Here is a 13,156-nt window from a genome sequence, read left to right as displayed (position 1 = left end):
TTGTCATAGTTAGTTTGGTCAGGTTCAAAACTGCGAGCCACTTGCTGATTGGTAGGACCGATTAGTCAGAGATTTCTGATGAAAAGCAGATACTAAATTAGGCTCTCCTTCTAGCGCCAAATTGTTGATGCTTGATTTTGACGAGGTATGCTCCTCATCGGGTGTGTACATCAAGATCTGATTATACCCTGAATAGGCAGCCATGAAGCTTAATGGCTCGTGCTTAGAGGTGGCATCAATGAGTTGATTGATTTTAGACAAAGGAAAATGGTCTTTCAGACAAGCTTTGTTGAGATCCATGAAATCCACACATGTTCGCCACTTGTCATTAGGTTTCTTCACCAAAATAGGATTGGCGACCCAACTCAGGTAATAAGCCTCCCAAATGAACCCGATTGAGAGGAGCTTATCCACCTCAACTTTAACAGCATTATAGCACTCCAGGTCCATGGCTCTTCTCTTCTGGCGAACTAGCCTGACCTCACCATCGATGTTAAGTGCATGACATATTACATTTGGGCTGATCCCGACCATGTCACATGAGTCCATGCAAAAACATTAATATTCTGCCTGAGGAAGCTCGTTAAATTAGTAGCAAGCTAAGGGCTGAGATTGCTTCCAATTCTCAACACACGAGTTGGCTCATTCTGGTCAACTAATACCTTAGATAGAGTCTTAACAGGACCACTATGGGAATACTCCTCTTGAACACAAGGATCTATATTATCTTCTGCTGGACCTAGCTGTGGTTCGATTCTGTTGATCGCCATAGCTTGCTCTGGAATGCCCACTGGCTTCCCTTTCCCTTTGCATGCCATCTGCACTGCTCTTACATAGCAGTCACAAGATTCACACTGAGACCCTTTGACCTCCCCGTACCCCGCTGGAGTGGGAAATTTCATCTTCAAATGATAGATGGAGGTGACAGCTTTGAAGTTCCTAAGTAGAGGTCGTCCCAATATGCTATTGAAAACAGATGGACAGTTTACCACTAGAAATTCTATCATCTTGGTCACTTCGTGGGTCTCACCCAAAGTGACAGGAAGTGCAATCGTTCTCTTGGGAATCAGATGATCCCCTGTAAAGCCATAGAAGGGGACAAAGGCAGGCTTCAGATCTGCCTCTTCCAATTGAATTTACTCGAATGCTCGCTGAAATAAAATGTTTACAGTGCTCCCATAATCCACCAACATTTTGTAGACTTCGTACCGACCTATTTCAGCCTTGACAACGAGTGCATCCTCATGAGGATGATACAATCGTACCGCGTCTTCCTTTGAGAAGGTAATCTCCTCCTATTTGCACACCTTAGCAGGTCGTTCTACCATGTTTAACACACTCACGAGGTTATGACGAGCTTCCCAAGCATACTTCTCCTAAGCACCTCTAGAATTCCCCGCGAGGTGTGGTGTGCTGTCGTAGGCAACCAAGATTAAAAACCTTTCTAACCTAACTATTGAACTGTAAATAGGGTAAGCAAGGGTCGATCCCACGAAGAGTTTCTAGCTTAATTTTTTATGATGTGAATATGGCTGTGGGGTTTTGAGTAAAACAGAAAACAATCTTAGCCAAAAACAAAAACAAAAACAATTCAATTCGAAATCAATTAATATAACGAAACTTGGTCTCCGTCAACATCCACCATCGGAATCTTACAACTGATCATTGATGCAAAAGTAAATCAATTCTTACTTTGAATATTCACCGTTGGAACTATTTTCCTATCTCTCCTTAATTGTAATTAATTAGGAAACAAGCGATCTTAATTAATCTTACCACTAAACAACCCTAGACAAGCGCTCAAGATTTAATCTAGTGGCAGCCTTAAGAATTAGAGAGATCGATGAAGCTAAACAACACAAACTCAAGCGGTTGTATTTAATTTAGTCGAGTGTTCCTCTTAAGATTACTAATTCCTGACGCAGCAAATTAATAACCCTAATTGCTTCACAAGTTAGAGGGATCAAACAATTACAGATTTGATATCTAACTTAGCAGTAGATTGCAACAAATAATAACCTAGTAGGCCTCCTAGCAATTAAATGAAACAATCATGAAAATAAGCATAGAAGAACATCCAATACTCAAATCATAAAATTGAACACTGAAATAAAACAGATTAGATCTCACAGTTATTGATTCCGAAGCCTCCGTTTCCTTTGACCAAGTTATAAAAATTAGCCTCTCATGGCCATCACGAAAATTCCAAAGGAAAAGTTACAGAGAAGACCAGAGAGAGGCATGTGTGATATGTGTTGTAATCCCTAATCTGATCTCTCTTTTAAAAATATCTAAATTCTAATTCTAATTCTACTCAATCTCCTCAAAATATTCTAATATCCTAAAGTAACATTTATCATAATCTGATTAATTGGAAATAAAATAATGAAGTCCTAAAATAAAATAGGAAAGTGGTGTTTTCCAGCTGTAATTTGCGTGCAACAGGTCTTCAAAACTTCTTGTAATAATCTGCCTATTTGAATTGCATGACAAGGTGGAATGTTTCAGAACATCGACAGTGCAGGTACATCAACTTCAAGCTCGATTACAACCCTGATGCAGCGAGTATCTCTCCAAACTCAAAACATGAAAGTTGTATATCTCTTTCTTAGCGTTCCATATCATTTTTAATCATCTCAATCGGAGCTTGGATGAGAGAGTTATGCCCAGATTATGAAACAATGTCGAAACTGTCCAAATTCACTTAATTAGTTCTGTTTTGCAATTAACGCCTCCATTTGCATCCTAAATCAAAATAGAATAATAATGAGTACATTTAGGCAGAAAATAAGTATAAAAGACTAGACATTAAGGGGGGTAAATATGACATTTTGCATTCTCATCAAGGTGCGACCCTCCAAATATAATTCAGACGAGATGGAGGCCCTTGCGATTGTGGTGCTTCTTCCCATCTTCCTCTTGATCCTTTTCCCAAACGGGAGTTGGACCATTAACATACTCCTTAAAGTGCCCCTTTTTAATGACGTCTTCAATAGCCTGCTTAAGAGCTCGGCATTCATCGGTATGGTGCCCATTGTCCCAATGGTAATGGCAATATTTTTTGTTGTTTCTTATTGAAGAGGGATTTTTCATGGGCTTTGGCTCTCCGAGCATATTAGCTTCTTCCGATTTATCCAAAATAACTGATACCAATGCATTCAATAGAGTGTACTAATTCTTATCGCGATCGCGATGAGGAACTTGGGTATAAGATTTATTGGGCTCAAACCATTGTTTCTTTCCCTTTCTTTGATCGTCATTAGCCCACTTATGATCAGTCCTTCTACTACTCTCTCCCTGGTTTTCCTCCCTCCGATTGGGAGTGCTAGTCGAAGGACCGGGGTTGTGGCAATTCAAGGCAGCCAATGAATTTTCAATTATGAGATATTTCTCAATGAGATTGTAAAAGCGGGTGAGGAAAATATCATCCTCAAATTGCAGTTTCTTCCACAGGTCAGTTTGCGGGCAGACTCCCGTAATAATAAGAGTTTAAACTGAATCTTTAAGTGTATTAGCCACCTTATGAAGCTCCCTATAGAACCTGTCGATAAAGACTGGAAGGACTCATTCCACTCTTGCCGTATGTTGCTTAAATAGCTCAACGGCATTGAGAACTTCCTATTAGCTTGGAAGTGTCTCAAAAATAGCAAACTCATCTACTGCCATGAGTTGATAGATCCTGACGGACGCGATCTAAACCAATGCTTAGCATGAGCAGTCAGGTTCACTGCTAAGCAACAACATTTCGCTAAGTTGGAAACTTGGTTAAGCTCCATGAGGTCGTTAAACTCATAGAGATGATCATGCGGATCAGAATTCCTATTGAATGCTCGCATGTCGGGCATTCTAAATCTCGACGGGAGAGGAACAGTCAAGATTGCTGGAGAAAAGGGAGACGCCTCAACGACCTGCCCTCGCTCATCCTGATGAACTCTAAGTTGATCCAAAGCTCGCTGTAACTCCTCAATCTGAGGAAGTGGAGCCACCTGAGGATCACTTTCCACAATGTGGGTTCACTCCCCACAATTCTGATTAAAGAAAGACCGCAGATCAAACTCTTCCTCGCCTTTGTCAAAGCCTTCAAAATACCTTAACACATGCTAGCTGGAGCCATGTGAAGGCACTGAATGGCTAGGGGAGTTATCCCAACCTCGAAGGTGGTCAGAACTGACCCAAGTCTGGTGGGTATTTCCCTTATGGTGATGGTCGGAACCATCATTCCACCGATAGTAGGAATCTCCATGCCATGCACCCCGCCCATGCGATGTGGCGTGAGACAACTCATGATGTGACATACCGCCAAGTCGCAAAGCTACAAGTATTCTACCTGTTTCACGAGGGATTTCCTCGTTGTTGGTGCTAGTTCACTCGGTTTCAAAACCACGAGTCATTTGTTCACAAGTACAACTAATTGATCAAATGTTATAAATGAAGAGCGAATATGAAATTAGCCCTCCTTCTAGCACCAAAATGTTGATGCTCGATTTTGACACCAACGACTCGCACGTGTAAAGTGCTAAGCTGTTTTTAGAAATTACACATGAATGATTATGATCAGATACAAAGACTGAATAATAAATGAGATATATGGTTTTTAAAGTGGTTCGGATGCCTAAAGTGAATCTATGTCCACTATTTCTTTTATATATGAGAGATTACAAGATGTCGCATATAACAAACAGTGAGCAGAGATACAACAACTAAGTATTTAGAGAGGATATCAAGTCGATCTCTTTCTCGTAGGTTATCTTTGCTCTGAAAATAGAGATTACAATTAGATTGCAGGTTCAGTATCAGAATCCCGAAAATAAGAAGGGGAGTCCTCTATTAATAGTAGAGAAATTCAAGGTAATGATCACAAATCTGCAAGTGCGTAGGTGTCGTGCAAGTCCTTCCTTGCCTCCCATTAGCTGATAACTTAGAAAATATCCTCAAATTACCTGGGGCTTAGACAGGTGTGCGGCCCTCAATCACTCATAGACACAACCTGAATCTACCAAGTTGATGATAACCATATTCTTTTTGTCATGGAGCGACGTGGCAACTCCTAGGCGGCACAAAGCCTTCCTAAACTCTGATCGGTACTTACTGACATAGGCTAACGTCAGCCTTGATTTTTTAGGCATAACAAAATCAAAATAAAATATATATTTTGACATGAAATGGATATATCTATATATCTCTCGATTTATATTTATGAAATGATAAAATATGACAAAATTATAATAAAAAGTGTTTCACGTACGAACTGGATGAATTACTTCACATAAAAATACCCATTAAATACTAAAAGGTGTTATTCATGTTCAAACAAGTTTCAACATACCATTATGTATCTTGTTAATAGGCCAAATATGTAGTAGCGTTTAGTTAATGCTCACAAGGGTTGACCATCGTTGTTATTTAAATGCGTACTACTGACGTTGCTTTTATTAGGATGAAATCAAAACAATAATGAAGAGTATTCCCCTTGTTTGTTTAACTTTTCCAATCATATTCTATTCTATTATCCTATCCTAAAAAATAAAAAAACGTGTTTGTTTTAATATTGTCCAAAATCCATTTCTATTCTATTTAACTCAAAACATTTAACAATTACATTTCTCAATAAAAGTTTATAAATTAACAAAAACATCTCCACCCACCTAAGCAACAATTGCTCACCAAAAATTGTCGTCGCTACTAGAACGACATACGATCGGCTGGATCTGGCTGGTTGTACGTTGATTTGGCTGTTTCTGGCTAGATCTACGACCAAATATTTGACCGCTGACGACGGCCATATCTTAGGCGTCATTGACGACCAAACAATGGCCAAGATATGGTTGTCGTCAACAGCCAAATCTTTGGTCGTAGATCTAGCCGTCAACAACTGGATTGGCACACAATCGACCAAATCTACTTGGTCGTGAACCATTCCGACGACTTCCAGCCACCGTCCGACGATGGTTGCTAGCTACCAGCAATCAGTTAGGTGTGTAGGGGTGTTTTTGTTAATTTATAAACTTTTATTATTGGGTAGGGTTTGTTTAGCTAAATTAACAAATATATGGGGTTAAAAATAATCTAAATATTTTCAGAAAATGTTTTCCAAAAATATATCAAACATATTCTCATAATCCTATCTCTTATGATTAAATTATATCCTATCCTATTCAAAATATTATTAAAAAAAGTATATCAAACGGAGCCAATTATCTAATTTATGGTCTCATCAAGTCTTAGTTTATCTAGATAAAGATTAATACAAAAACTACTCTTTTAGTATCACGTTTCTCAAAACATAACGATAGATTAGAGATGAGTAAGATCAAGTTCACTTAAATTGCCCAATGCCTACTTTAACTAATTATTTCGTATTTGCATATTGTACAATTAAGAGACACTTAACCATAATTTGCCGTTAACTTTAACAAAAATGATAAAATAACTTAAATAACCTTGATTTTTTTTAATGAGTTTAGTTCTTAAATTTTTTTAATTTTTTAATACTAAAATAAGATCAAAAATAAATTTTGTTTTGAAGGAAATAAAAAAAAATTAAAAGAAAATTGTTAATGGGTCGATCTTGTTGTTTTAATCTAGCTCGACATGTCTTGATCGAAGTCACTCTAGGTTTTGGCCACATTAGGCTAGATCGAGCCTTTTAATTTGGCCAAGTGTGATCGGTTCATGGCCACCCCAAGTTGTTGCATTTGTTGTGGTCTTGATTTGGCCATGCTTAGCTAGATAAAGGTCAATTTAAATTTGTTCAATTATGTCACTTACATAAAATTAAATCTAACCCTAAGTAATTATTTATTGTGCTTTAAGTGAATGAATTATAATTTATATCTAAAAAATTTTGTATCCTAATTTATGATAACTCTTACATTTAAAACTTTTTGATAATTTTCAAATTGTTGACAATTTGACATTGGTTAATAGGAGGTTATTTTAGTAAAGTTGCAAATAGATTTGGATAGGATTAGTGGAGATTCTGTCTGCTGATTACAGTCGCCCTTTAGACAAATAACAAACTGTTAACACTTCCCTTTGCCTCTCTCTCTTATCTCTTCTTTGTTACACTAGTCCTTCTATGGGAGCAACTTCAATCTTCCTTCAAGGTCAGCTTCTGCTTCCTATTTCCTTTGTAATTTGTTATTCTCTTTCTTCTGCAGTTTCATTTCCTTCATTTTGTGGGTTGTTTTGTAGATAACATTGAAATATGTTGCTTCCAATGGCAACTTCCTTCTCTCACTTTGACCATGGGCCTGCTCTCAACAATCTCCGTCACTTCTTCATGAACACGAGTTACATTGAAAGGCGAGTTTCGTTTGTTTCTTGCAATTATAGAAAATGTAGTATGTACTTGTTCTTTCTTATTAGATAATTGAATTATCTGCATTTGATTGCGACGAATTGTTTAAAATATAAGAAAGTTAGTTGGAATTTCCAAAGTGACTGATAGGTTATTGTACAAATATGACATTAGTGTTCAAATAGAAATTTTTTTTTTTTTTTTAATTCGAATTTCAGTTGGATATGGATAGCATGACAAGAGATACAGAATTCATTGAAAAAAAAATTGTTAAATTCCATGCTGAAGAACGATAGACTGTAGTATGGGGAACCAGGGGAAATGATGTGAGAAATCAAATGCGTGTGAAAATATCTATGCATTTGAGATAATAGAAGATGTGTGTAGTTGTTCCTTTGTGATCCTAGCTCTCATCTGTCCAGACTGAAAGAAAGTTTGTGCTATAAAAATTGTAGCATGTTTCTTTGTAGGCAAACTAATCCCGAAAAACCTTCCTGATAATGTCATTATATCATTAAAATGGTTTATTAGTAGGGAAAGTTAATGTTATTACTAAAATTGGGTTTGTGATAATTATGCAAAAGTTTGGCGGCATTTTTCTTGAATATTAGTGCTATAGCTATTAGCTAGAGTTTCAGTTCAGTTTTTAGGGAACTGCAACCGTAAAAAATTTGTAGTAGGATAAAGAACTGTTTCCCAAAGTTCTTTTAGATTTTTTTAAAATAAGCTTGTTTTAAACCATCCCATTCGTTTGGATCTTGATAATGCCAATTGTTAAATACGTTTGATATGATGATGTTCATTTACTACACAGGCTTTTGCTTTCTAGAGTTTTTGAAATTTGAAAATTCTTATTCTGGGCATACTGGGATTGTGTCTTTGGCTGTGGAGAGACAGAGGGTTTTTGTTGTCCGTGTTTCTTCATTCATTTGAATTATTTATTTTGCAGGCATCCTGGACTTTCTTCTAAACAATCTTCACTGTCTTGTTTTAATGCTCAAAAGTTTTTCCAAAAGACTTATAGAACACAATTAAAATTCAAGCAACAGCGACATCATCTACAATATCATTCCCAGAATCAAGCAGATTACTCTGACAATATCTACAGTGAGGAAAGAGAAGAGGATGTTTCAAGAGCAACCTTGATATGGAGGGCGATTAAGTTGCCTATTTATTCTGTTGCCTTGGTTCCACTCACAGTGAGTTTTTCAACACTTTTAAGTGCTCTCTACTTACTTTTTGCTTTTATATTGCTTAAGAGCCTGAGTTGGACATCACAATATTTCAGAATGTTACCAAGTAAATCAATGATGGCTCTGCTGTACGTAAGAAAGGAAACCATTAATCAATTAAAGTTAATATAAAGACCAAGTTGCCTGCATCTACAGTAAATTGTATTTGCTGCGCAAGTGCAACAATAGAGTGACATGTAGAACACATCTAGTCCTGTAGGTACCCAAAATTTCTTTGGTTAGGGAAAATAGTAAGTCAAGAATCTTGGCTGGTAAAGGGGACATCAACGTAGTTTTTGCCTGATATGAGATTCTTAAACTGATGTATGAAGTGAACATAAGGCTGTAAATCAGGTGATGAAAATAACTTTGTTCAGATTAATATTAGAATAATATGGGTTTCTTACAAATAAAGGGTTCATCTAGATATCTTCTTGTCAATCTTGAAAGGAAATATAGTCCGTACTTATTCCTTTTAAACTGTAATATGTGAGGAGTTTTTTTGAGTTCTTGAAGACGGAGATTTGATAACTCGCTTTTCCTTTTTAAAGATTATTTTTAATAATTCAAATTTTAAAAAGCATTTTCCAGATGAATATGGAATGTGTTTTTGACAAGCAAGCATGCTACTTGCTTATAAAAGTTGCAACTTTCATATTACTATGCTTCTTGCCCTCTTTTCTACTCTGAACTGCATGCTTACTTCGATGTGAATTAGGAAATAGTGCCACCACATCTCCTTTTTCTCACAAGCAATACCCTGGCATCTTGAAGAAATGCATCTCTTTTTTCTCACCAGCAATTTCTAGCATCTTGAAGACTTGAAAAACAAATATCATTTTCAAATGTAGTCTGCATTGATTATGAAATATGGACACCACCTCTGCAGAGTTTAGGTAATTATAATCCAAGGATATATATATGTACGTATTTGAATCCAACCTTGTCAAACCAAATACTCTTTGTAAAAGTAGTCACTGAAACTGTTCTTTTATTATTATTTGAGAAAGAATTGGATTTTGGAATATTTTGGTGACATTTAACTTGACTCTTGTTTTAAACAATAGGCTATTTCTGTAATTATTAAGTGCACTGCTTGAGGACATATGGTATGAAGTATTTGGTTCTTCTGTGTTTTGAAGAATAGTTTAACGGATATGGTGGGCTATCAATGTGTTCGTTTGATAAATCACTGGTGTATGGGTAGATTCCCTTCAAAAGATCTGTTTGTGTAACTCCAAATTTGATACCGCTTTCTTTTGAGCATGACTAGAAGCAAACTCAAGGAAACTTTCATTTACTCTTCTATCTAGTCAAAATTTTGTAATGGTCTTATACTGTCTCATCCGGGTGATTCCACCCAAAAGAAAAATAATTATGGTTCCTTAATTTTTTCTTGAACAGGTAGGCGCTGCAGCTGCTTATTTACAGACAGGCATACTTTCAGCCAGGCGTTATTTTGTTCTCTTGGTTTCTTCTGTTCTTATCATAACTTGGCTCAATTTAAGGTGAGTTTTCTAAAAATTTCAACGTAGATACATGATAGTTTGAATCTGAGCATGTTTTACCGTGCATCTGAGATTGAGAACTGTTAATGCATGTGCAGTAGCTGCGTGTTGATATTTCATTTGTGTCAATAAAATAGAGATTTATGCTGGTAGACCTAGGAATGTGCAGTATGTCTTGCACTGATTACTATTTAGATTGAGAGGGCACACTAACAAGCATGGAGTATTGGAGGTATGTAGGGATCATACGGTGTTATTTTCATCTTTCAAATCAACTGTTGTCGGGCCTGTTCTGGCTCTTAGGTGGGGATCCAATTGTGGTTGCTTGTATGAACAACCATCCATTAGTTAGCAGTTTGATTCCTCTAACATTCGCATTGGACTACATAGCTCTTCCTAAGACCTTGGTGACATAACTGTATTCCAAGAGATTGCTAAATCCTGTGGGACCTCAACTCATAATATTTTGAATGTTTTGTTTGGGAACTTGGTGGGAGGATGTAATAAGCCAAGAAATGCTTGCATTGAGGATATTGACACGGCCACACATTTGTTGTTAGCACCTTGTCATATTTTCCTCATTTTCTTTCATTTGTTTCATCTTAATCCTTCTTCAAGAAAATCCAAAATTCTAAATATTTTTTATTTTAATTAAATTATTGCATTACAACCTGAAGATCTGGGAGGGGACTTCTTCTCGGTTCATCCTATATTTATTATTACAGCTTTACCAAAATTGTTGTCCTTGTCTTTATGACAGAACTGTTTCACTATTTTTCTATAAGCCATTAAAATTGGTGATATGTGAACCGTTGGCAGCAATGATGTTTATGATTTCGATACAGGAGCGGATAAGAATAAGAAAGAATCAGTTGTGAATTTGGTTGGAAGGTAAAGCTTTTAAAACATTGTGGTTATGGGGTGCATAAGAATTTTTTCCCTTAAGTTTTTATTAAAATGAATAACATTTGGCAATTTGTGATCTTTAATTTATTGGAAAGCCGTGTATGGACCCTTCTCGCTGCGTACTCACTTCTTGTCCTTGGCTTCATCGGGTTGACATGGACATCTCTAGACGTAGGAAACACGCCCTCTATATTATTGCTGACTTCTGCAATTATTTGTGGTTATATATATCAGGTAAACAAATTTATTCGGGTGTTTGGTGGAATTGAATATCTTTAAATTTATGCTCATGTTATCTAATTACACAGTAAGCCAACAAAATTACTTTTGGAGAACTGAATCTCAGATCTCTAGTAATTTTTTGACACCTTAATGTCTGACTTATCTTTTGGGTTGTATTGAATGATAGAAAATGCACTGGTATAGTCCTGGTAGAAACTCTTATTATAAATTTAAATTTGCGCCAACTTTTTGTTCATATGAAAAATTTTCTGAGTATCATTTTGTATTGTTTTATTATTCAGTTTTGTGACCCCTTAATATTTCTTTCTCATTTCTATAATTACCAAATATTTTTGTTAAGAATCTTTGATCATCCTTATTACTTTGCTTGAATCTTCCCCAACTATCATAGAAGTTGTATGCTCTTTTTAAATTCACCTCTTAAGTTGTGTTAATGCATTACGTCTGGTTTTCCGAAAAATTTGATCCGGGACAAATTGGCTGAAAATTTTCAATTTGTCACTATCCTAGCTTTCAAAGCTTTCATATCAGTGAAAATAAAAACTTTCTAGATGATCACACTAATGCAGCTATCCACAAAAAAAACCAGACTTTCAGAACTTGAAACATTGTTCTTTTTGCAGTGCCCACCATTTCGGTTAAGTTATCAAGGACTGGGAGAGCCTTTATGCTTTGCTGCCTTTGGCCCATTTGCAACTACTGCTTTTTACTTATTGCTGGGGAGCACAAGGTCTCATAGTATATTGATAATAGTACTATAATCATGGATTTAATTTGCTCATCTACGATATTAATCCAAGCGGTTTTGACAGTGAGATTCACAATGTTCCCTTCACTGGCGCCATTCTTTCAGTGTCACTCCTTGTTGGCCTGACAACCACCCTGATTCTTTTTTGTAGTCACTTTCATCAGGTAGTTCAGATTCTTTTGGTTTTCCCAGTTTCACTTCCCTACTTTAGACTCCTTTAATTACTAACATCAAATAACATGAATATTGTAGCTCAGGTTGAAGGAGATAGGGCCGTTGGAAAAATGTCCCCTTTGGTATGTTCACTGAGCTGTTTAAATGTTTTTGAAATTTAACAGAAGAAAAATATCAGTGCTGTTAATTTGATTTGTCCTATTTGCATGCAGGTCAGGCTGGGCACTGAAAGAGGCTCAGTAGTAGTGAAAGTGGCAGTCCAGACACTCTACTCCCTTACCTTTGCTCTTGGTCTAAGTAGAGCTCTTCCTTGGACTTGCATTGTAAGTCAACGTTTGAATTGGTGAAATATGTGCCAAGTGCTTTAAATTGTATGTCTTTTTATGGTTCTGAATCTGATATAGAGTTTTCCAGTTTCTCTGTGCCATGACCTTACCTATGGGGAAATTAGTAGTCAACTATGTGCAAGAGAACCACAAGGTGAGAAGTAAACTTGCACAATGATGCTTGAAAGTTGAAGCTTAAGGTTTCAAAACCAGTTTTTAAGTCATCCTCTATGGATTACAAATCATTTTTACAAATATACACCTACCTCTCATTAAAGGCACCAATATTCAGCTCGAATTGATAAATACCTCATCCCTTGCTCTGTATTTTCGAAGACTTTCATTTTCCTCTTGCTTATAAGAAGTCATTTTTGCAGGACAAGGAGAAGATCTTCATGGCAAAGTATTACTGTGTACGATTACACGGTTTATTTGGAGCTGCCTTGGCTACTGGACTGGTGGCAGCTAGAATGCTCATAAAGATTTGGTAGATTCCTCTTAACTTGAATGAGTTGAAGGATGTGAGCAATTCAACTTAGAACATTAGTGAAGTAACAAGGTAGGTGGTTGGGTGTTTTCAGCAATTATTCTATGTATGAATAAAGGCTCATATGTCAGTCATATATTGCATCTCTTTTGTGCAGTAATGTATTCATTTTTTTTATTTAAACGAAATTAATTTCATCATTAGAAGCGAATCAAGAACCAATTGTGCTACT

At 36.4% G+C, this 13,156-nt stretch overlaps 1 protein-coding gene across 2 annotated transcripts; it reads left to right on the top strand.

Annotated features, from left to right (window-relative positions):
• Positions 1 to 6,978: 6,978 nt before the first annotated feature.
• Positions 6,979 to 13,060, top strand: LOC116117488 (2-carboxy-1,4-naphthoquinone phytyltransferase, chloroplastic-like). 2 transcript variants are annotated; one of them, XM_031403514.1, is made up of 12 exons: positions 6,979 to 7,106; positions 7,195 to 7,305; positions 8,250 to 8,499; positions 9,937 to 10,040; positions 10,860 to 10,931; positions 11,042 to 11,180; positions 11,813 to 11,919; positions 12,002 to 12,101; positions 12,195 to 12,233; positions 12,324 to 12,434; positions 12,526 to 12,591; positions 12,815 to 13,060. In XM_031403514.1, exons 2-12 carry the CDS (start codon positions 7,208 to 7,210, stop codon positions 12,926 to 12,928), a joined length of 1,200 nt encoding a protein of 399 aa, XP_031259374.1. In that variant the 5' UTR covers positions 6,979 to 7,106; positions 7,195 to 7,207; the 3' UTR covers positions 12,929 to 13,060. The 2 variants fall into 2 exon arrangements, with proteins under 2 accessions (XP_031259374.1, XP_031259381.1); XM_031403521.1 differs by lacking the exon at positions 12,526 to 12,591.
• The last annotated feature ends 96 nt before the right edge of the window (positions 13,061 to 13,156 follow it).

Source organism: Pistacia vera, unplaced genomic scaffold (genome assembly GCF_008641045.1).
Source record: "Pistacia vera cultivar Batoury unplaced genomic scaffold, PisVer_v2 Contig1230, whole genome shotgun sequence".
NCBI classification, from domain to species: Eukaryota; Viridiplantae; Streptophyta; class Magnoliopsida; order Sapindales; family Anacardiaceae; genus Pistacia; species Pistacia vera.
Note: the sequence above shows the minus strand (reverse complement) of the source record. Positions and strands in the feature narration are given on the sequence as shown.